The 25,362-nt window shown below is 39.0% G+C and overlaps 1 protein-coding gene and 1 non-coding gene across 3 annotated transcripts in view; one reads left to right on the forward strand and one right to left on the reverse strand.

The window, feature by feature from the left end:
* The window catches only part of DNAH8 (dynein axonemal heavy chain 8), a 322,639-nt gene that overhangs the window by 96,977 nt on the left and 200,300 nt on the right, over nt 1-25,362 (forward strand). For both annotated transcript variants that reach the window (XM_025382614.1, XM_025382615.1), the window contains 9 exons: nt 315-390; nt 1,720-1,909; nt 7,608-7,804; nt 8,335-8,461; nt 11,232-11,467; nt 13,252-13,356; nt 17,304-17,417; nt 19,573-19,635; nt 22,901-23,001. In XM_025382614.1, the coding sequence (XP_025238399.1) occupies nt 315-390; nt 1,720-1,909; nt 7,608-7,804; nt 8,335-8,461; nt 11,232-11,467; nt 13,252-13,356; nt 17,304-17,417; nt 19,573-19,635; nt 22,901-23,001 (1,209 nt within the window). The remainder of the gene's footprint in view (nt 1-314; nt 391-1,719; nt 1,910-7,607; nt 7,805-8,334; nt 8,462-11,231; nt 11,468-13,251; nt 13,357-17,303; nt 17,418-19,572; nt 19,636-22,900; nt 23,002-25,362) is intronic.
* LOC112623975 lies at nt 7,077-7,174 on the reverse strand. Its single transcript, XR_003119310.1, has one exon. It is a non-coding gene; the product is annotated as a small nucleolar RNA SNORA8 (small nucleolar RNA).

The following is a 25,362-nucleotide window of genomic DNA, read 5'->3' on the forward strand; positions in this document are numbered from 1 at the left end:
TCGTCCTGTATCTGTTGCAGGGCTGGGAACAAAGAATGCCTTTAGTAAACATTGTTAAAGGTTATTACTGAGAAAAAACAGCATTAAAATAGTAGAAAACGTATATGAGATTACTAGTTTGCTTCTAAGACTATCAGGTCATTGTATTTTCTCAGTTCTCTGCAATTTAGGGCTCTGTTATAAGTAATAGTCTCTTTATGTAATGTGGCCTTTTAAAAATGTTCTTTACTGTTAGGACTGAATTTTGTAGCATAATAAACTGTTAATGAAATTTTAGGTTAAGGTTAATCAGCTAAATGTCCATCTCATTGCAGCCATTATGGGCGAAAACGATCAGAAGATATTATTTCCTTTATAAAAAGTGAAGTACATCTTGCAATTCCTAATGTGGTAAGTATTATTAAATACACTGATATTTTGGTAAGTTACTTAAGAAGCATAGTACTAGAACTGAGCTTTCATTTAGGGTGACGTTCCGGTCCTATGTATTTTTTCACTTTCCCTCACTGTTTAACAAATTGGAAATGTCATTTATATCTGTTATGAAAAAGTCACTTCTGGGACGGGCACAATGGCTCACATCTGTAATCCCAGCACTTTGGGAGGCCAAGATGGGCGGATCCCCTCAGGTTAGGAGTTCGAGACCATCCTGGCCAACATGATGAAACCCCATCTCTACTAAAAATACAAAAATTAGCCAGGCGTGGTGGCAGGTGCCTGTAATCCCAGCTACTCGGGAGGCTGAGGCAGGAAAATTGCTTGAACCCGGGAGGTGGAGGTTGCAGTGAGCCGAGATCATGCCCCTGCACTCCAGTCTGGGTGACAGAGCAAGACTCTGTCAAAAAAAAAAAAAAGAAGTTACTTCTGTATTAGCTCATGGTGTATTGAAGGCCTTGTGAAAGAGTTGAGTTAGCCATCTGTTCTGCCATCAGTTAGCAAGCACCCTACCAATTGCCTTGCTTTTCCTTACTTCAGACATTAAATTATCTAAATAAAATCATCACAGTTGTCCAGATCCCTACCCCAAACACATGTCTGTGAGGCAACCCACTAAGGTAAGGATGGCAGAAGAGAAAGATAAAAAGAGCCTGTGCCCTGAGCATCTGAATCATCCGTATCTTCCCGTGGCACTTATCTCTACAACTACCCCAGCTGCTGATGGGCATCTGGAACTCCAAGCCACATGGGATGGCTGAGCTGCCTTCTGCGATGGGTCAAAGGATAAGGCCAGGCAGAAACGTGACTCACCTAAAATCACCTTTACGTGGTCTGACCTCCTGAAGGATAGCGTCTTAGCTTATTTGGCACATTTCAAAGAACTGAGGTCAGACTCTTGGTGGTGTAGCTTCTTCAGTTACTTTGTTTCATGGATTTCTAACACATAGTCTGTAATTTCCCACTGCATTCTGCCACCCCCATGGGGAAAAGGATGACAAGTGCTAGTTTGGCCTTTTTAACAAAATCGAAATGTCATTTCTGTTATTAAAAAGTTACTCGTGGTATAATGAGGCTTGCAGGAATCGATAGCGGGAAAACTTCAGGATAGAGAAAATCTGCATCGCCCCCCACACCATCTTCCTCTGTCATTCTCCCCATCAAATCAGCCTTCCACTGGGCCAGCCGAGGCTTGCCCCACTCAGCGGGGAGTGGAGGTGGTGAAAATCGAGGGATGGACGGTATGTGCCAGCGGTATTACACATTTGTTTCTTCTTTCCGCAGGTGATGATTCCTAGTTTGGATGACATTCAACAAGCCATTAACCGTATGATCCAGTTAACCCTGGAGGTCAGCAGAGGAGTGGCTCACTGGGGGCAACAGCAAATCCGTCCCATGAAGTCAGTCATTCCCAGCCCCACCACTACTGACCTGACCCATCAAAACACAGGAAAACTGCAGAAGAAGGAAGAAAGTAAGAATGTAAAATTAGTCAATGATCTTACTGATCCTTCTTGGATTTGATAGCATATAGATTTTTAAATTATTTTATATGTTTGATACATTTCGCGTTTAAAAAATAGTATGTTTCATCTTAAATGTAACATGCAGGCATTTTTTCCTGGCTTTGGGTGGTGGGTGAAAAGGATTTTTAAATCCCTTGTCTACTGTGATGATCTTAAGTTAAAAATTAAAATAAGCCTTAGCACTAATTTTACTTTCTGCATGATAGTAGGTTGGATAAACTTAACGTAAACATAAATTCGTCGCTTAAGTAATTATGAATGTGATATGATAGTGACCCAAAATTTCATGAACCTTTTTTTTTGATACTTCCTGCATAGAAAGAAACTGGTTTATTTTTTATTTTATTTTATTTTAGTTCCAGGGTACGTGTGCAGGATGTGTAGGTTTGTTACATAGGTAAACATGTGCCATGGTGGTTTGCTGCACCTATCAGCACATCACCTAGGTGTTAAGCAAGCATGCATTAGCTATTTTTCCTGATGCTCTCCCTCCCATCACCCCCCATCACCCACCAACAGGCCCCAGTATGTGTTGTTCCCCTCCCTATGTCAGTGTGTTCACATTGTTCAGCTCCCACTTACAAATGAGGACATGTGGTGTTTGGTTTTCTGTTCCTGCATTAATTTGCCAAGGATAATGGCTTCCAGCTCCATCCGTGTCCTTGCAAAGGACATGGTCTCATTCTTTTTTCATGGCTGCATAATATTCCATGGTGTATATGTACCACATTTTCTTTATGCAGTTTACCATTGATGGGCATTTGGGTTGGCTCCGTGTCTTTGCTATTGTGAACAGTGCTGCAATGAACATAGGCGTGCATGTATTCTTATAATAGAATGATTTATATTCCTTTGAGTATATACCCAGTAATGGAATTGCTGGGTCAAATGGTGTTTCTGGTTCTAGGTCTTTGAGGAATTGCTACACAGTCTTCTACAATGGTCAAACTAATTTACATTTCCACCAACAGTGTAAAAGCATTCCTATTTCTCCTAGCCTCATCAGCATCTGTTGTTTCTTGACTTTTTAATAATTGCCATTCTGTCTGGCGTGAGATGGTATCTCATTGTGGTTTTGATTTGCATTTCTCTAATGATCACTGATGTTGAGCTTTTTTTTATATGTTTGTTGGCCGCATAAGTGTCTTCTTTTGCCAAGTGTCTATTCATGTCCTTTGTCCATTTTCTGATGGGGTTGAAAAACTGATCTCTTCAACTGGTCTCTTTAACTTTCTAATGGGATTGAGAAACTGGTCTCAAAACTATGTAGCTTCCACTGTGGTTCAGGGAAAGGCAAACTGAAAACAACAAGATACTAGGTGAGGCCTAGTGTGGTAGCTCACGCCTGTAATCCCAACACTTCGGGAGGCCGAGGCAGGTGGGTCATCTGAGGTCAGGAGTTTGATATCATCCTGGCCAACATGGCAAAACCATGTCTCTACTAAAAATGCAAAAGGATTATCCAGGCATGGTGGTGGGCACCTGTAATCCTAGCTACCGGGGAGGCTGAGGCAGGAGAATCACTTGAACTGGGAGGCGGAAGTTGCAGTGAGCTGAGGCTGCACCACTGCACTCCAGCCAGGGCAACAGAGGAAGACTCTGTCTCCAAAAAACCAAAACCAAAAACACCTCCAAGATACCAGGTAAGCTACATGACCAGGTGGCTCAGACCCCATGGCACCTTTCTATGTTGCACTAACATTGCTTTCTCAGCTTACATCTATGGTCTCATGGGGTGTTCCCTACAACCAGCTAATAAAGGATGAAAAATCTCAGGACTGGTCTATTCGAATTGGCTTAATATGTTGTTGTCAGCTGAAAATGGACTTTTATTGCACTACAGCCCACTCAGGAGTGGCCCTAAAGGGCAGTGAAAAGGGGAATTTCCCCCAGTGGGCAGAGCTTCAAGCAGTATAACTTTTTTAAGGAGAGTGGTCTGAAGCAAAGATATACATGGACTCTTGGGCAGACGAATGGCTGGACTGATCATTCAGGACCTAGAAAGAACAGCTTTGGAAAATCAGAGGCAAGAAGAGCTAGGGAAAAAGCATGTAGATGGATCTGTGAATTTACATAAAATACCTGGCAAGATAAATCTTAGTTCCTTCAGGGGCTGATCGTAATCCTGAAAGACACAATCCAATGCCATAATCTCAAATGTTGAAATCCCAAAAGATCAAAATCCCAAAAATATAATTCTGGAAAAAATAATAGTTCTTTTAATAAACAATTCTTTTAAATATATCTATTTACATTTTTAAAGGGGGATTTGATTTTCAGAATTTTAGACATGGATTTTATACTTTCAGGATTTAGATTTTAGGGATTTTGAGCTTTTGGGATTTCAATATTTGAGATTATGGTGTTTGGGATTGTGTCTTCTGAGATTATGGATCAAACCCAGTTCTTTCTTCAGAGAGGTAAAATAATTTTTCCAAAATCACAAACCTAACGAGAGGGCTGGGAATTAATCCATATAAGAAGATTAGTATCTATTTTTTTTTTTTACTTTTAGTCCAATGTTTGCCGTTATTCTTTATTCTCTCCTTAGTTCTTCTATATATTTTTCTATTACTGTAGCAGGCTAAATGTAAAACTAAAAATTGCTAGATGTAAAAATCTCCTTGGACTTATCAACAATCTTGCAAATGAGAATTCTATTCTCTGCAAAATTATCAACCAAGTACAATATAAATAGACATTTTCAGACATGCAATGGCTTTTAAAATGTACCCTCAACACACCCTTTTCCGCAAAGTTACTGAAGGTTGTAGTCTTCCAAAATGAGAAAGCAAAAGCAAAAAAAAAAAAAAAAAAAAAAAAGATGTAGGATATTGGAAACAGGAATAAAATGCAGCAGACAGGTGAAGGGAATTTCAAGGTGAATGTTGAAGGGTGATTGTGCAGTGATAGTTATGTTCTAAGCGTAGAGGGCAACCAGTGTGACTTGGGAAACAGATGAGTTTCGACTACTCTCACCAAATGCCGGATGCCGTTATATATACTGTCCTTTAACTTGAAGACAGAATGCCTGGGTAAACCTGGTCTGTATTCTTGTCTGGACTTTCTTGTTCTCACCATGTGCTGATGAAGTTGCTGCTCTACACTCATTGCTCTGGGTCAGCTGAGGAAACTTATTTATTCCTCAGAAGCATTCTGCCTTGACCAACTACTGAGAACTGGAGGCAGGTAATTGTGATATAAGGAAATAGAGATCAGCTCACTATCCTGGCCATATTCTTGCTGGACATTTATTACTCGGCTCACAAACACAGTGCTGCCAGATGCCCTGATTGTCATGACACATATATTTTCTAGGACTCATTTATATCCTGCCCCATAGCTTCCCCCACAAAGGGCTTTTGTAAACTCGTAGAAAAGATGAAGCCAGACTAGTCCCAGAGACTCTTTTCTTGGAGGAGCCTTCATCTCACATGAACAATTAATGTTCTTTCCTTTACAGCTAGTTTTGTGCTTGCTGCTCAGTTTTAAAAAATGGTTTAGGGATAAGCATGTTGATTTATTGTAAAGTTTATCTTCAAAGAAAATTATCAACAATCTTGCAAATGAGAATTCTATTCTCTGCAAAATTATCAACCAAGTACAATATAAATAGACATTTTCAGACATGCAATGGCTTTTAAAATGTACCCTCAACACACCCTTTTCCGCAAAGTTACTGAAGGTTGTAGTCTTCCAAAATGAGACTACAAAATCCAACACCCTTTCATGATAAACATGCTCAACAATCTGGGAATAGAATTAAACTTCTTCAACCTTATAAAAGGCATCATATCTAACATTGAAAGCCTGAATTGTTTCCCCCTAAGATTAGGAACAAGTCAAGAATACTAGCTCTCACCACCTCTACTCAACATTATAGTGTAGGTTCTATCAAGTGGATTAAGATAAGTGAACTAAATTGAAGATATACAGATTGGAAGGGAAAAGGTTAAACTGTCTTTATTAGCAGATGACCTGATCTTGTATGTAAAAATAACCTAAGGAATCAACGCTCGTACACACACACACAAAACTATTAGAACTAATAAATGAATTCAGTAAGACAGTAAGACTGCAGGATGCAAGATCAATATACAGATATCAACTATATTTCTAAATATTAGCAATGAACCATCTGAAAATGAAATAAAACAATTGAATGCACAAAAGGAAGGACGAATAAAATATATTTAACAGAAGTATAAGGTCTGTACACTGAAACTGTAAAACACTGCTGAAAGTTATACCATGAAGAAATACATCATGTTCATGGGTTGGAAGATCCAATATTATTAATCTGGCAGTTCTCCCCAAATTGATCTATGGATTTTATACAATCTCTATCAAAATCCCAGAAGGCTTTTTTTTGTTGCAGAAGTTGATAAGTTAATCCTAAAATTTGAACAGAGAATAGGGGAATTCAAAGGACCTATAATGGCCAAAAAATTTTGAAAAAGAACAAAGCTGGAGGACTTACCACTACTTGGTTTTATTTATTTAGAGATGGGGTCCCACTCTGTTGCCCAGGCTGGAGTGATGTGGTGCAGCCTCTGCTCACTGCAGCCTCTGCCTTCTTGGCTGAAGCAATCCTCCCCTTTCAGCCTCCGAGTAGATGGGACTACCGGCATGTGCCACCATGCTCAGCTAATTTTTGTATTATTGTAGAGAGATGATTTTGCCATGTTGCCCAGGCTGGTCGTGAACTCCTGGACTCAAATGATCTCCCCGCGTCGGCTTCCCAAAGTGCTGGGATTCCAGGCATGAGCCACGGTCCCCAGCCAGCTGGAGTCAAAATTTATCTTCAAAAGATGTATGTTCAAGTTAGCCCTCATTATTAGAAGTGATGCTTAGTCCACATTTCTCCTGTCAGCCTGGCCACAATTCTTTCATTTTGGCTTCTTTTATCTCTATTCGAATTGCATATAATGACAAAAACTTTGAAATTCTCCACCGAGAGTCTTTCGGATCTAATTTCTTCAACCAGTTTATTTTAGGGTCCTTTTTAGAGTAGATGGATCTGCCTAGTTTTCAATTTGACACCCTAGAAAAATAAAAGCATTGGTGGCTGTTGAAGACTGTATCAAACTGAACGGTCTAAGAAAACTACACAAATACTGTATCAGTAGAAATACCAGGTTTAACAAGCAGGAAGCCAAGATGCCAGATGCTGAATATCTGCGGCGCTGATGTTTAAACACCCCAGCAGAGGTTGTCTCATTTAATTCTCACGATTACATCCACAAAGATTAAATACTTGTCCCAAGGTCATTTGATTAATAAACTTAATGTCTGTCCTTGAACCACTGTGCTATTCCTCAGGGTGGAAATTTCAACGCTTTTAACCTTTTCTTAAAGGATGTTAACATTTTGGGGGGTTTTAATCAGTGTCTTTCATTTATCTGCTCTGAATAACAGTTCTTCTACATTAAAGAAATCTAGATCCCAAAATCTGACACCATAGTTTAATGAGCATCCATGAAGATAGCAAGAGAATAGCCCTTAATTACTCGAAATAGCTCTTAGTTTCTTGGAGGGAGAGTCTTTAAGAAAATAGAGTTTGAAAAAGAATCAGAAATATTAAAACTGATAATATTTAAAGTTGAATATAGAAGTTATTTATAGTGTAAAAACATCTGTTTTCAGGATCTGTTGAAGAAGTTATTCCTGCAAGGAAGCTGAAGAATTTTTACCCGGGGGTAGCGGAGCACAAGGATATTTCTAAGTTGGTCCTGCTCCTTTCTTCCTCTGTAAACTCCCTAAGAAAGGCGGCTCACGAGGCCCTGCAGGACTTTCAGAAGTACAAGACTCTCTGGACCGACAACCGCGATGTGAAAGTGAAGGTGTCTTTCCACTACTTGTGATGTCATTTGGGTTTTGTTTGTCTCTGACTCTTGAGGGTGGACCAGGAAAATATCAGGGAAAATGACAGGAACTCATGAGCAGAGGCCAAGAATCTATAAATACCAAGCACCTGTCACCTTCTAGCTCATGTAATTCTCACATGGACGCACTGAGTCAGTTGGTATTACTGAGTCCCAGACAAACTTTGTTCAATTTCCTTAAACAATTGAGTACCAGTTATGTGCCACCACTGACTAGAGGCCAGGTATTCAAGGGTGCGTCCCACTTCTGGAGACCCAGCTGTTTTTCAGTAAGAGACTCAAGGGAACTTTAGAACTCTGAATAACCATGCCTGGCAGGCGGTGAAATTCCTTGCCTCCCGGTGGACACCCCATTTCTTACCCAGCCACTGGCCCCATTGCACACACAAGTGTAAAAGTGTATGAGCAAATGCAATTTTCTAATGTAAGTTTGGTAAGATTTATATTGTTAAAAAATTAAAGAAAATATTGACTATTTCTTACCACAGGGATTTTTGGCTAACAACCCCTCTCTGACTGAAATCAGATCAGAAATTCTACGCTATGCTACTTTTGAACAGGAGATAGATGAGTTGAAGCCTATCATTGTTGTAGGAGCACTTGAATTACATACAGGTATTTTAAAAATATTTATTATGGAAAGTATCTGTACTTTCACATGAAGCATTACTTTATTTAGCAAGCAATTATTAAGCTATCTTGGTACAATAGTATTATATGAAGATATAATAATAATAATATACCAAGGTATAATAATAGTATTATACCAAGATATATTATAATATTATTATACCATTAAAAGTAATGGCAAAACTGCAATTACTTTTGCACCAACCTAATATAAATGTTAAATAGTTTTGGGCCATTGATATTCTTTATACACACATCCATAGACACACTATACAGGCCGATTCCTCCACTGGCAGTCAAACAGCTAAAACTATAGGTGAAATTCTCCTTTGGGTTACTGTGAGGAGGGGCTTGTATACATGAGATGGGAGTCAAACAGTTTGAAGTCTGCAAAGAAGTTGATCCATTTGGGATTAGAGTATCAAAGTATGATGAGACAATCATTAACGTTTGAAATACGAAGATGACTTATTGCTTGCTGTAGTGACAGAGAGCTGTACTGGTCAGGCACAGTGTACCTGGCAGGGCAGACTGCTTGTCTCATACAGGGTGTCTGGGCAGCATGGAGTTGAAGGACTGTGGACGTAGATAGGTTGACATCATCTGTGTAAGGATGTTTACTCAGGTGAGACTGTTTACTCAGGTGAAACCCACCACTCAGAGGTGGGTTTATTGGAGTAAGTCTTTCTTGACTAGTTGACATTCAGAAGAAAGGGCCTGACACTGCTTGGGTTGCACACATATGAGAACTGATGTTGACTTCCTCTGTGGTTTGGGTTTAAAGCTGGTTGTGGTGGCTCATTGTTACCGTGGTTACATAACAATCAGTCTTATCCTAAGTTTGTGGGAAGATTTTGTTCTCAGACAGTATTTGAATGAGGTATTTTTCATCCATTATCTACCTTAAGTAGATTTTCAGGTCTGTTATCAAGAAATTAATGTAACTGTGGCTCTTGAATTTGACCACTTGGGTAACTTGACCTCTTTAACCTCCATTTCCTCTGCTGATGAAAATGACAGTATTCACCTCACGAAATGCTTTATATAAGATGCTTAGCATAGTACCTGGCATATGATTGATGTTGAATAAATACTAAATATTATTATTATATCTGCCAAGGAAGTACTTGTGATTCTCTGAGGAAGAAAAGTACCAAAGGGCCGGGCGCAGTGGCTCAAGCCTGTAATCCCAGCACTTTGGGAGGCCGAGGCGGGCGGATCACGAGGTCAGGAGATCGAGACCATCCTGGCTAACACAGTGAAACCCCGTCTCTACTAAAAAATACAAAAAACTAGCCGGGCGAGGTGGCGGGCGCCTGTAGTCCCAGCTACTCGGGAGGCTGAGGCAGGAGAATGACGTAAACCCGGGAGGCGGAGCTTGCAGTGAGCCGAGATCGCGCCACTGCACTCCAGCCTGGGTGACAGAGCAAGACTCCATCTCAAAAAAAAAAAAAAAAAAAGAAAAGTACCAAAGGATTACAAGTACTTGAGGGGGATTATTTATCTGGAAATCAGAAACTATGCATCAGTGGCATAATTACAAGAACTTCTGTAGCGTTTTGGAAACTGTACACTATTATTTTTTAAAAGTTCACATTTGTCTCCTCATAATGGTTAGCACTATGCTCCACAGTACAAAAAGCAACCGTAGTATACTGATAGAATGGGCTGGGGGGCTTGTTTTTGGAGAGTGGAATCTAAAAATGGGAGAGGTGATGGTAGTTATAAAGAAAGGGGAGGGTGGGCTGAATCCCTAAGGCCTGAGGAAAAAGGTCCCCCCAGGGGACCTCATGAGATATGATCTCACAGCCTCAATCACCAGGCTGGCTGCATGGTTGTTCTCAGGCCATGCTTTCTTCTCAGCACCACAGGCCTCTAAGTTTAATGGTTGGAAGGTAAGAGCAGAGCAACTGTGTTTCAAGCTTGGCAGAATTGGGGGGGTGTAGGAGTACTGAGAGGTAAAAGGAGAAGGATTGATAAGGCAGAGTTGACTAGTTAGAGCTGTTTTGTTTTCAAGAACAGAAACACATTTGAGCTATGTTAAGGGAGAAAAGGTTTATCCCAGAATCCAAAGTGCAACTGAGCCTTCAGAATGGACCAGAAGCAGGGACGGTATAGGAAGCTGAGGAAGTTCTTTCTCTCTGCCTCTCGTTTCTTCTTCCCGCTGTGCATGAATTTTTTCTGCTTCCCAGACTACGTGGCTCCTCCTCAAGCCTCATTTCAAATGCTTTAGAAAGGACTCTGATTGGTCTACAATGTAGGTCATGTTGACCTGGGGCAACTGGCTAGGTCCAGGGTACAGGGTCAGGGTAGACAGATACTCTGACCATGTGGATGATGTGGGGAGTAGAAAAGCAAGGAACCTGTGAAGTCACGGCTTGATAGACAAAACAATACATTTCACTCCACTTCATGGGATCCCTCGAGAAAAATGCGGAAATGAATGAGGGCCACTAATGGGATGGTCAGAAGAAGTGCAAACGTCACACAGAACAGTGATAGAACTAATTTCAGAAATGCTCCCCCATGGGCTGTGGTGTCAAACTCATGCACATCTCCACGGGGATTCATGATTTGTGGGGACAGGAATTAAGTCTCCAAAATCTAGCACATGTAATTCATACTAACCACATTTCAAGTGTCCAAAAGCCGCATGTGGTTAGTGACTACTGAATTGGATAGAGGAGTTATAGATGCCCTTATAGTTTCAGAATGCCAGTTATATTCTAATTTAATCTCTTCTTGTCTTCATCAGAGCCAATGAAATTGGCCTTATCCATCGAGGCCAAGGCTTGGAAGATGTTACTCTGTCGATACCTGAATGAAGAATACAAAAAGAAAATGTCAGACATGATAGCATTTATTAATGAATACTTGAAAAAGTTATCTAGACCTATTCGTGATTTAGATGATGTCAGATTTGCAATGGAAGCCTTGTCTTGCATACGTGATAATGAAATTCAAATGGACATGACTTTGGGACCAATTGAAGTAAGAAATGGATTGCATTTTTTTTTCTTGGAATGCTTTTTTTTTTTTTTTTTTTAAAAAGAAATAGAGACACACTAAGAAAGTGGTTCTTTAACATATTCATCTATTATGTAACACAGTCTGCCTATTTCTAGTCTCTGATGTTGATGTCTTTGGGAGAATTTTGGCAATTATCAACAGTGAACAGTATACAAAAGACACTGTTGTAGTACAAAGGAATATTTATATATTAATAATGCTATACTGGGGTAGGTAGTGTTTAATTTTTGATACTGGCACCAACATTTTATGGAAAGAAATAATTGCCCCTTGTCATGTCAATCCCAACATGTTAGGCAAGTTCTCCCACTATCTTTGGCTTGCCTTAGAAACCAATTATAGGTCTTACTTGTGACCAGTGGTGTACCACAGGCAGTATGGTGGAAACAGTGCCTTCAGGCTCCATAGCAAACTGCTGGAACTTAGATCAATGAAAGATGTTTTTAGGAAACAGTATGAGTTTCCTATTGCTGCTATAACAAATCACCACAAACTTAATGGCTTAAAACAACATAGATTGTTTATTTTGCAGTTCTAGACATCAGAAATATAAAAATGGGTCTAATGGGGCTAACATCAAGATGTCAGCAGGGCCATGTTGCTCCTGGAGGCTTTAGGGGAGAATCCATTCCTTCCTTTTTCCAGCTTTTAGGGGCTGTCCATATGCCTTGGCTCATGGTTCCCTTCCAGTGATGCCATCACTTCTACCCCCATTTCTGTCATTGTGTCTTCTCTCACACCTACTTTCCTGCAACACTCTTTCTTTTATGTGGACTTTGTGATTACATCGGACCCGCCTAGTTAATCCAGAGTAATCTCCCCATAGCAAGCTCCTTAACATAATCATATCTGCAGAGTCCCTTTTGCCATGTAAGGTAGTATGTTCACAGACTTTGGGGATCAGGACTTGGACAGCCTTGGTGAGTTTGTCTATTTAGAATGTTTTAGAACTAATATTATTTAGAATTTCTGATACATGGTGATAAAAATCAGGCTTTTGATTCTTTTTATTATTGTTTTTTTGTCTATCAACAATACACTGCCTCATTGCCTGAAATATTTGGGGAACTGACACCACCTCTACCTCCTTATGGTACCCAATATTTATGACTGTTTTATGCTTTCTTGAACCCATTGAGAGTTTATACTCTTTGGTAGCTAATGAACTTTATACTTTTACTGCATTAAAAAAATGTTGGTATTTGGGGATTTTGGATGCTGACCAGCCAGACTTCAAGATATAATAAATTATTATATCAATTTTTCCCTGACTGCAGAAGCTTAATTCTTTACCATACTGGTTTTTTTTTTTTTTTTTTTTTTTTTTTTTTTGGTGAAGACAATTACTGGGCATCCCTTGGACCCTGGATCATTCAAGTTTCTTTTCTTTGGGTATCTCCTACATCATTTCATTCCGTTCCTTGTATAGTCAACCCCTATTTTAATACAGTGTGTATCTTCTGTGGTGTTGACACAGGGTCAAGAAGGAAAAAGAGAGACATATACATCTCCATCAGAATCACCTAGGTGCTTATTAAATGCAGATTTCAGAGCCCATGATCCAGAGTTAGTATCTGGTAGTCAAAATAGAAAGGTGCTTTTTATACACTTTTAATTTTGGAAACCACTTTTCTAGAACATGCCGTCTTCTTCTAAGACATAGGAATGTGTTTCTAGAAGGCATCTAAATGATTTGGCAATGGCTTTCCCTTGTGGTATTTCTAAACTCCACCTTCATCCTGTAGGAAGCCTATGCTATTTTAAACAGATTTGAAGTTGAAGTAACCAAAGAAGAATCAGAAGCAGTTGATACCTTAAGATATTCTTTCAACAAATTGCAGAGCAAAGCTGTAAGTATGAATTTAATTACATTATTTTTTTCTTAAGTCACTATCTCCAGAAAAAAAGGTATTTTATACCTTTTTAAAGCTTAATATACAGTCGTGTGCCACGTAACAATGTTTCAGTCAACAACAGACTGCATATGCAACGGTGATCTCGTAAGATTATAATACCATATTTTTACTGATCCTTTTATATGTTTAGATATACAAATGCTTACCAGTGTCTAGAATTGCCTTCAGCATTCAGTATAGTAACATGCTGTAGAGGTCTGTAGCCTTGGAGCAGTAGGCCGTAACATATAGCCTAGGTGTGCAGTAAGCTATCCCATCCAGGTTTGTGTAAGTACACTCAATGATGTTCACACAACGACAAAATCACCTAATGACGCATTTCTCAGCCTATTACCATCATCAAGCAATGTGAGACTGTAAATTATTTTAATGACTTTATTGAGATAGAATACACATACCATAAAGTTTGCCATTTTAAAGCATACAATTCAGTGTTTTTTAGTATATTCACATCATTGCTTAACCACCATCATTATCTAATTTTAAAACATCACCCCCCAAAAGAAACCCCATGCCCATTGGCAATCACTCCTGATTCTCTCTCTTGCCTCAGCCCTGGCAACCACTAATCTACTTTCTGTTTCTGTGGATTTTCCTTTTCTGGACATTTAATGTAGACTAAATCATACAATGTGTGGTCTTTTGTAACTTGATTCTTTCACCCAACGTAATTTTTCAAAGTTCATTCATATTGTTCATGTGCGAGGACTTCATTTTCCTAATGCCGAATGAGATAGAGCATGTTTTCATGTGGCCATTTTATTGGTCATTTGTATATCTTATTTGAAGAAACGTGAATTTAAATCCTTGGCTTGATTTTTAAAAATTTTGTTGTCTTTTTATTTTTGAGTGGTAAGAATTCTTTATATATTATGGATACAAGTTTCATATCAGACATATGATTTGCAAATATTTTCTCTTCTTCTGCGGGTTATCTTTTCACTTTATTGATGGTGTCTTTTGATGCACAAAGTTTTGTACTTTGATGAAGTCTAGTTCATCTTTTTATTGTTGTTGGTGGTAGTGTTTTTGGTATGTTCTCTGGGAAACCATTGCCCAATCTAGAGTTATGAAGATTTACTTCCATGTTTTCTTATGAGAGTTTTATAACTTTGGCACTTAAATTTTGGTTTCTGACACATTTTGAGTTAAATTTGTGCATATGGTATAAGTTAGGGGTTGGACTTCATATAAAAGCATGTAGATAATCCAGTTGCCTCAACATTGTTGGAAAAAACAATCCTTTCACCAGCAAATTGTCTTGGTAGCCTTGCTGAAAATCAATTGATCATAGATGTAAGGGTTTATTTCAGACTCTCAATTCTATTCTTTTTATCTATATGTCTATTCTTATGCCAGCACCACACTGTCTTGATTATGGTAGCTTTGTGCTAAGCTTTAAAAAGAAAATAGTGGTAAAATGCATGTAACATAAAATTTACCTTCTTAACCATTTTAGTAGTGTTAAGTATATTCACATTGTTGTGCAACCAATCTCTAGAACTTGCAAAAAATCTTGCAAAACTGAAACTCTGTTTAAACAACAACTCTTCATTTTCCCCTCCCATTTCTAGGTTGCCTGTTCACTCTGCTGATTGTGTCTTTATAGTCCTTTCTATTTCTGTTAGGCTGGTAGTGATGTCCCTTTTTTCTTTCCTAATTTAGTAATTTGTATCTTCTCTCTTTTATTCTTACTTAGTCTAGGTAAAGGTAGTCAATTTTGTCAGTCTTTTCAAATAAAAAACTTTGGTTGTTGATTTTGTCTATTGTTTTGCTATTCTCTCTACTATTTATTTGTGCTCCAGTTTTTATCATTTCTTTTCTTCTTCTTGCTCTGGGTTTAATTTGTTCTTCTTTGTTTAATTTGCAAAGTTGAGGTTACTGATTTGAGGTTTTTTTTCTTTTAATGTAGAACTTGATAGCTATAACTTTCTCTAAGCGTTTTTGAAGTCGATAAACATTTATACACCAAAAGTTAGACATTAAAAATGAACTCCAAGGGGCCGGGCATGGTGGCTCATGCCTATAATCCCAGCACTTTGGGAGGCCAAGGTGGGCGGATCACAAGTTCAGGAGATCGAGACCATCCTGGTTAACACGGTGAAACCCCCTCTCTACTAAAAATACAGAAAAATCAGCCAGGCATGGTGGCGGGCACCTGTAGTCCCAGCTACTTGGGAGGCTGAGGCAGGAGAATGGCATGAACCCAAGAGGCAGGGCTTGCAGTGAGCTGAGATCACACCACTGTACTCCAGCCTGGGTGACAGAGTGAGACTCCATCTCAAAAAAAAAAAGAACTCCAAGGGATGACCTATATTCTCTAATTATACTGAAGCAAGACACAACAGCAAGGAGACACAAAACTGAAGTTGAGGTCACGGCTTGTGACTGTAGCTCTACTACCAGTCAACTGGATGATTTTATGCAAGTTAATAACATTTGTTTCTCAACTTCTTCTTGGGGTCATTTAGGAAGGCTAGTTTTTTTATGTGTCTGTGAGGCTCACTTAGGTAATGTACATAAAATACTTTTTTGAAATAAATAAACTCATGTTTATTTAAATTCATATCCAATATTAACAAATAGCTTACTCCTCTTGCTGGTTAGTCAGAGGAGCGAGTCTTAGAAAAGAAATAGGAAATCTCTGTTGAGGTTTAGTGAAACACAATTTTCTGCTGTTATTCAATGGAAAAGATTCATGGCTGAGCATGGTGGCTCACACCTATAATCCCAGCACTTTGAGAGGCTGAGATGGGTGGATCACTTGAGTCCAGGAGTTCCAGACCAGCCTGGGCAACATGACAAAACCTCGTCTCTACAAAAAATACAAAAATTAGCTGGATGTGGCAGCACACACCTGTAGTCCTGGCTATTTGGGAGGCTGAGGTGGGAGGATCACTTGAGCCTGAGAGGCTGAGACTGCAGTGAACTGAGATTGTGCCACCGCACTCCAGTCTCCAGCCTGGCGACAGAATGAGACACCGTCTCAAAACAAAACAAAACAAAACAAAAAGAGGATTCACTTAGGTTGTTCTTCTATCTCTTTAATGGTTAGTGTTAAACCCACTAACCCAGCCTTTAGCAGAGATGGACTGTTATATACTACAGTCACCATTAAACTTGAGGTAGTATATGTTCCAATCTAAAGATAGCTGCTATTGTCGAGAGCAGTTAAGAGCAGGGGCCCTCTAACTACACAACCAGGGTTTGAATCTTGACTTTGCCTGATACTGCTGCTGGAACTTTGGGGAAGTTACTTAGCCTCTCTGTGCCTCAGTTTTCTCACCTGTAAAATGGTAATCATATTAGCATAGTACAATTTTCTGCATAGGGTCGTTATGAAGATTAAGAGTTAACATATGTAAAGAGCATGGCAGATAGCAAGCATTATTTAAGTGTTGACAATTATTATTGAAAGTTTAAGCAGAGTCTTTCAGGACCATTGTGTAGGGTATTTGCTATTTTTTTTAATACCTAGAGTAATATCACTTTCTTTTAGAAAATTGCTCCAACCACTGTAGGCATGTGAACTTTTAATTAGAGATTGCTAATCCTGGGTCTTGGCCTGGCCCCATAGACAACATGTGACCCAGACTGTGCCAATAATAGTAGCTCTCTTCCAGGTCACAGCGATGGCCTGACCTGGATCAACTAGAAGCAGTTACAGAGAAATTGACTTTGCTTCTTAAGTCACAGGCTAGAATGATTTGAGTCTCCTATAGGTACATTTGGGTTGTTAATATATTTTATTACAAGCAAACAGAGACTTCCTTGTTCATATAGGATATCTGTGAGATAACAAACTTATTGGAATAGAATTGTAATCTTTGTTTTTAATATATTACTTTCACTCTCAGGTTGAATATTCTTTTTTATTCTAGGTTTCTGTACAAGAGGACCTAGTTCAAGTGCAGCCAAAGTTTAAAAGCAATCTACTTGAATCTGTGGAAGTTTTTCGTGAGGACGTGATAAACTTTGCAGAAGCATATGAGTTGGTAATTTAAGTATTTTCTTGCTGTATGTTGAAATGTTCTGTGATATGTTTATATGAAATGAAAGTGATGAACCCAGACGAATAGGTATGTTGCATGTAAGTAGCTATATTTGCAGCTATCAGGAAAAGGGGATAGCTAATCCTTTAAACCAGGGATGTCCAATCTTTTGGCTTCCCTGGCCATATTGGAAGAAGAAGAATTTTTCTGGGCCACACATAAAATGCGCTAACACTAACGATAGCTGGTTAGCTTTTAAAAATTGCAGAAAAATCTCATATTGTTTTAAGAAAGTTTATGAATTCGTGTTGGGCTGCATTCAAAGCTCTCCTGGGCTTCGTGTGGACTGTGGGCCGTGGGTTGGGCAAGCTTGCTTTAAGCAAATTTTATAGAGAAAGAAAACAGATTTTACTGTTAAAAGGAGCAACAACTTTGGAGATTGTGGAAGGAACAAAGGGTCTGGTTTTGTCCTTTCTCGGGGCCTGAATTCTCATGGTAGAAAATGTTAATATAGTTGTTGGAAGGCTGTGAGAAACTATAAATGCCTAATACCAGGATATTATGCCATTGATTTTGTGTTCTCACTAACTCTTAGAGAACCAAAAAGGTCCCTGAGAATAAATAATAGATGTCTTACTGGGTCAGTCCCATACGCTACTCAAACTGGTATTCTGACTGATAATGTTGACCTTGAAGTTAAACTCAAGACTGAATATGTTCCCCTGAAATATTCTTTCTTTTAGTGGTCACAGTGGATCTGTATTCATAAGATGATTTAAGCCCTTGGTGCTACTTATATAATGTTTTTTTTTAAACATGTGCTAAACATATCTGTTGATTTGCCCCCTCATTCTATTGTTAAAGTAAGTTTAAAATGGAGACCAGGTCTGAAGAGTTCCTGAACAGACACAGCCAGTCACTTATATAATGCTGTGTTTTTTTTTTGTTTTTTTTTTTTAGCATGTACTAAACATATCTGTTGATTTGCCCCCTCATTCTATTGTTAAAGTAAATTTAAAATGGAGATAGGTCTAAAGAATCCCTGAACAGACACAGCCAGTCAGGCATCTTAAGTTACCTTACCCTTGCACAATTTGCAGACATAAGCAAATCTGAATGTGCTATTTCTTATAAATGCCTATATTAGAAACAGCTCAACTAATCAGAAGCAGCAAACAAGCCTGTAATTATATAACTGGGGACTTTCCAGCGGGATAGACCAAAGAAGACAATTTTATAAGTGAAACCAATAAAATGTTTTCTTTGTATTACTTCTGTGCTCACTCTGTAAAAGCCTTCTGCAGTGGAGACCCTGAACCAAGTCTAGTTGGGAGTTTCCCAACTGATGAATAGCTGTGTGCTCAGATAAACTTAAAAAAATTATTGTGCCTCAGTTTATTTTTTAAACACTATCATATTGGGAATCTAGTCTATTATTTAGTATATCCATCGTATCATGATTGACCATGTTAATATACTTAATAGCCTTCATTTTTCCATTGGAAGTAGCCCCTGTTATTTTAATTTGTTGCTATAGAGTAAATTATTTTATGCCTTTACTTATTTTGGGAACTGTTTTTGGGGATTATTTTGCAACCGTGTTCTGGTTCATAGCCACCAGACACTGCTTTCTGCTTCTTCCAAATATTCAACTTACGTGAGTCCCTATTTCCATATTGGGCTGAACAATTAGTAAAAAGAGGCTGTTCTCAGAACTCTGTATCAGTTATTCTAATACAGAAACACAGCATCATCATTTGTAATCAGAAATGAAATTGGGCAGAGCCCTTGGGGTACACACTCCATACAGAATGTAATTTTGTCACATTTTTCATTAGCTGTGTCAAGGTCCTTTAAAAATGAACAGAAGATGGAGTGATGAAAATGTTCTAAATGACTGTGGTCATGGTTGCACAACGCTGTGAATGTACTAAAATTCATTGCCTTGTACACTTTAAATGAATGAATTGTATAGTATGTGAATTCCATCTCAATAAAGCTGTTAGAAATAAATAAAATCTTCAAGTACAGGCCACAATTAAATCATTTAAATTAAAAATAATGCTTGTTTATTTAAATGGAAATAATAGATAAACCCAATAAACTGACAAATACATATGATTAAGAATGAAAATGGAGGTTCTATTCTTCCTTACAGGAAGGACCCATGGTTCCAAATATACCACCCCAAGAAGCTAGCAACAGGCTACAGATATTTCAGGTGAAACTACATTTTTTTTGTTACATTGACAATGTGTAATTAAAAAAAAAACGATTTTAGGGAAAGATGTAGGTTTTACTTTATAATGGAAAAGTTTGTGTTTCAAGTACATCAGGCCTTAATTGTATTCTAATCTGCTAAATGATGCAATTGACTCCTCTGTCTCTTTCCATGCTCCTCTCTACAGAATAGCTCTCTGTATTTTTAGAGAATAAGACTGATTTTCAACTTAAGTATATAACTTATTTTAGTTCTAAGCATTTCATTTGATATGTAAAGTAATAACAAATCATAGTATAGTAAAATTTATCAAAATAATATTTTAAATATTGGCGAATGTTTTCCCTCTGTATTCATTATTTTGTCTTCCTTTTGCATCCATCTCTTTAAATTTCCCCACTTCTTTGTCCTATCTCCTCTGCCTGTACAGTACTCATTGGATCAGGCCAACCATTCACCATCTTTTTCTACACTCAGATTGCTGAGCGCATCTAGAGAAAGTTCACACATTCACATGGATTAATACTTTGAAAATTCATGGATTCTTATGTGAACTTGCTCCTCAGGAGCATCAAGCAATTCTGTTCTTTGCTCCAGCTCTTTTTCCTGTTTCCCACAGTGGCTGAATAGTGTGGTTACTTTCTTTTCATGTCCCCTTTCCCATCTGCATTCTTAGTAATAAAAAAAAAAAAGATCAGATGCCTACTGTGTGACTTGCTCAGGAGAAATTTGATTAAGAAGTGGTTCTTACCTCTAAGCTGCTAAAATCTGATAGAGAGACAGCAAGCTAGAGAGATAATTGCAAGTGCGATGAGAGCTGTGACCTAGGTATGTGAAATTGTGTAATGGAAACTGTTGTAATGGAAACAGATGGGCTGTTGGGGCAGATGGAGAAGGCTTCCTGAAAGAGGAAGAATCTAGGCTGCATCTTGAAGGACTAATTAGAGTTAGCCAGGGGAAGAAGGAGGGGAAAAAGAAAGTTAGGCAGAATTTGCAGCTCATACAAAGGCCTGGCAGAGAGGAAACTAGTAGGGCGATATGGGGAGATGTAAGGAGTGTAGGGTAGGTAGTACACCTTTGGGATGCAGTACTAAAGAGGATAGTGATGAGGAACGAGGTGACAGAGTGGGCAGCGAGCACGAGTGGAGGGCCCGGTAGGCAATAACAAGGAGTCTGAATTCTATCTTGAGGGTTGGAGGGTTCTAAGCGGGGAGTGATACGATCATACTTGAATTTTTAAAATAGTTGTGTTTTTAAAAGATTTTTAGTGGTACTAATGTGGAGACTGGTTTGGAGAGAGGAAGATGAAACTGAGAGCAGTTTTGGTAGCACAAGCAAGACGTTGTAAAGATTGAGACCAAGCAAGTGACACCTGTAGAATGAAGAAAGTTGGATGGATCACGAGTTTCTTAATGAAGCAGAATTGACAGACTTGAAACCTGATTTGAGGGAAAAAGTTAAAGCTTTCCAACTTGGGCATATAGACGAAGGTAGAACTGTGTATCGAAGGAGGGAATGTGGTAGGAAGAGTAGCTTTGAGGCTTGTTTGAGCAGATGACCTTATTTTCAAATTTGCAGAGGATATTTAAGGCATGCGATGTAAACCAATTAATTGGTCAGCAACTGGGACATTATGTGCCAAGATTTTACCCAGGGGTTGCTAATGTAGCTGGGCATTGTGGCATGTGCCTGTAATCCCAGCCTACTCAGAAGGCTGAGGCAGGAGAATTGCTTGAACCTGGGAGGTGGAGGTTGCAGTGAGCTGAGATAGCACCACTGTACTCCAGCCTGGGCGACAGAGCAAGACTCCATCTCAAAAAAACAAAAACCAAAAATGAACAAAACGAAGTAAAACAACAACAACAACAAAAACCATCTCCAAAAAAAAGACAACGTAGGGCACATCTTTTGCCTTTCTGTACCTTCCGTTCTGCCTGTGCCTCGGGGTGTGAGCCAAACAGGCTGTTTGCCGTGCACCTCGCAGGATATGTGACTTGAGGTCAGATTTGCAGGCACAACCCTTTTCAAAATGAGGTGTACTCCAACTCCCTAAAAAAAAAGCAGGTGCCAAAGTCTGGATCTGCGGAGGTAGAGGTACCTTATATTGGGCCCTGGATCCTGATGGTGCTCTCTCATGCAAATTTATACGTGTTTTGGGGAGTTCCTGGGCACCCTGCTGGCCTGTTGACAAAGCTGATACTTTATTCCTGTTCAGCTGATGCTGTGGGTCTTTTTATGTTTCTTGGAACCTGAAAGAAAAGGTGAGTGATTGGCATCCATCAATAGTCTTTACACATTGATAAGTTTTTAAACACCACTATTTTAATGCATTCTAACTTTGATGTTATTGTTTATCCTTCGTTAGTGTTCACATAGTTCCATGGACTCTTCAGCACATTTATCAAGTAACCACCATGCCAAACACCAAGGAATATACAAAGTACAAAATATGGCCCTTGCCCTCTAGGAACTAAGAGTTCATTCGAGTTCCCCCCGTATCTTTGTGCCTTCCCGATCTGGGTCCTGTAAAATATACTAACGTTATCTGTCAGACCTGTATTTTTGTCTAAGCCTTGTGAGGTCTGATGCTGGATATTCTCCAGGGCTGGAAATTTAGGGTTTTCGGGAATGTGCTGTGCCACTTACACAGAGTGCTCATATGTCCTCACAGATGGGTTACTTCTGTTGGCATTTGTGCTTTGAACATTGCTAATATTTAGCATCTCAAATATAGGATATTCAAATTCCAATTCAAAAGGAAAAATTAAAAGACATGTGCATTAACTTTGCTGATTTAAGAGGTTAGAATTATTTCAAATGGCATTAAAATTGAATCTTCTTTTTTATAGACTCTTCATTGCATGTAGAGAAAACAGGACTGAATGGATTATACTAACACTTTGCTCATTTGAACCCGGTAGGATAGAGATGGCCAGTCTAAATTACTGAAAAATCCAGAATTGTAGAGTTTTAAAAATGCAGCTTTATTACTTTTAGATGTACTTATGGGAACTCGAAATGTAGGCCTTCTGGAGAAGAAGAAATAATTTTATATAAAACGAGTGCTTTTAGAATGCTTGAAAGCTAACGTGTTTACCTTTTCCTCTGATAGCTTGGTGTCAGCATAAATTTGCTTCACAAATCTTTATTTTATAGATATTACTTAATGAACCTCAACCTAGCTTTTATCCCAATGATAATAAATTCTACTTTAATTCTACTGAATTAATTATATTTTAGTACAATTTAAAAACCTTTGTTACAGGCCAATTTTGATGATCTGTGGAGGAAATTTGTTACGTATTCATCTGGTGAACAACTTTTTGGATTGCCTGTGACTGACTATGAGGTTTTACAAAAAACCAGGTGAGTTTAGAAAATAAGCAAGTATGACACGCAAATAATTAAATACTATCTATTAGAAGAATTATGTCACCATTAAATCCTTTATTATGCAGAGGACACCACAGCTTGGAGCACAACTGAATATTCTCCTTATTCCAGCTATTCCTGACAAATCGGACACACGGTCTCCTATACAAAAGAAACGTTCTAGGGGAATGGAAAATATGTTGCTAAAATTTTGAGCATGCATGGTCTATATTTAGCCTATGCTTTACTTTTTCTTTGACTGTTTTTGCATAGTGTCAGTGATTATGCAGAAGCACTGCAATTTTGAGTAACTTTTGTTTATTTAGAGGAATAACCCTCCTGGCTCCCCTTGCCTTCTCTTTTTTTTTTTTTTTGAGACGGAGTCTTGCTTTGTCGCCCAGGCTGGAGTGCAGTGGCGCGATCTCGGCACACTGCAAGCTCTGCCTCCTGGGTTCATGCCATTCTCCTGCCTCGGCCTTCCGAGTAGCTGGGATTACAGGTGACCACCACCATGCCTGGCTAGTTTTTTTGTATTTTTAGTAGAAACGGGGTTTCACCGTGTTAGCCCGGATGGTCTCCATCTCCTGACCTCATGATCCACCCACCTCGACCTCCCAAAGTGCTGGGATTACAGGTGTGAGCCACCGTGCTGGCTCCCCTCGCCTTCTTATTCCATTTATGGTAAAATGCTCTTCCCCATTGAGTAGACATAGAATTTAGTGAGATTGAAGGCCAAATAAGCTAACTGATTATAAATCACATATAAACAAGTGTATTTCAATCGAATTTTAGAATATTCTCAAAGAATTTGAAATATAACTTTCCTTAAAAGCAACGTTAATACAGTGATAGTATTAGCTCATTAGAGTCTTGGCTTTAGAAAATACCTTTATGCTGACTGCCTTCAAGCCACAGCATGAAAATTTCATGAAAATAGACATGAAATTTTCTAAAGAGAAATGAATGCTTCAGCCATTTAGGGTAGGTGGTTTGTATTCTCTTTCTAAAACAGTTACTCTCCAAATGTAATCCATTAGCCAATTGTGTTAGAATTGCAGATGTCTGGCCCTCATTTCTAATTTACTGAATTGGAACCTCTGGGATTGGGTCCTAGGAAATCTGCATTTTACACACTCCAGGTGATTGTGATGCGCACTCAACCTCAGATCCAATGCGTTCACCCTCAGGCTAGCAGGAGAAATCATCATCACCATTTACCATCTGGACCAACGGACCATTTTCATTTTGATATTTTAAATTTTGTGAATAATTTACACAATGGTGAGAATGGTGAGAAAAGCTTTGAAGCTGTTTTTTTTTTTTTTTTTTTTGAGACAAGATCTCACTCTGTTGCTAGTACTGGAGTGAAGTGGTGGAATCACTCAACTTCCGGAGTTCAAGTGATCCTCCTGCCTCAGCCTCCCAGGTAGCGGGGATTACAGGCGTGTGCCACTGGGCCCGCCTAATTTTTAAAACATTTTTATACAGACAGGAGCCTCCTTATGTTGCCCAGGCTGGTCTTGAACTTTGGGGCTCAAGTGATCTTCCCACCTTGGCCTCCCAATGTGTTGGGATTTCGGGTGTAAGCCCCCACACCCAGCCAAGAAGCACTTTTTTAAATTTTTATTTTTGAGATGGAGTTTCACTCTTGTTGCCCAGGCTGGAGTGCAATGGTGTGATCTCGACTCATTGCAACCTCCACCTCCTGGATTCAAGCGATTCACCTGCCTCAGCCTCCCAGGTAGCTGGGATTACAGGCATGTGCCACCATACCCGGTTAATTTTATATTTTTAGTAGAGATGGGGTTTCTTTTTTTTTTTTTTTTAAATTTATTTATTATTATTATACTTTAAGTTCTAGGGTACATGTGCATAATGTGCAGGTTTGTTACATATGTATACTTGTGCCATGTTGCTGTGCTGCACCCATCAACTCGTCAGCACCCATCAACTCGTCATTTACATCAGGTATAACTCCCAATGCAATCCCTCCCCCCTCCCCATGATAGGCCCCGGTGTGTGATGTTCCCCTTCCTGAGTCCAAGTGATCTATCTCATTGTTCAGTTCCCACCTATGAGTGAGAACATGCGGTGTTTGGTTTTCTGTTCTTGTGATAGTTTGCTAAGAATGATGGTTTCCAGCTGCAACAATGTCCCTACAAAGGACACAAACTCATCCTTTTCTATGGCTGCATAGTATTCCATGGTGTATATGTGCCACATTTTCTTAATCCAGTCTGTCACTGATGGACATTTGGGTTGATTCCAAGTCTTTGCTATTGTGAATAGTGCTGCAATAAACATACGTGTGCATGTGTCTTTATAGCAGCATAATTTATAATCCTTTGGGTATAT

The sequence above is a fragment of the Theropithecus gelada genome, chromosome 4 (assembly GCF_003255815.1).
Source record: "Theropithecus gelada isolate Dixy chromosome 4, Tgel_1.0, whole genome shotgun sequence".
In the NCBI taxonomy this organism is placed as follows: domain Eukaryota; kingdom Metazoa; phylum Chordata; class Mammalia; order Primates; family Cercopithecidae; genus Theropithecus; species Theropithecus gelada.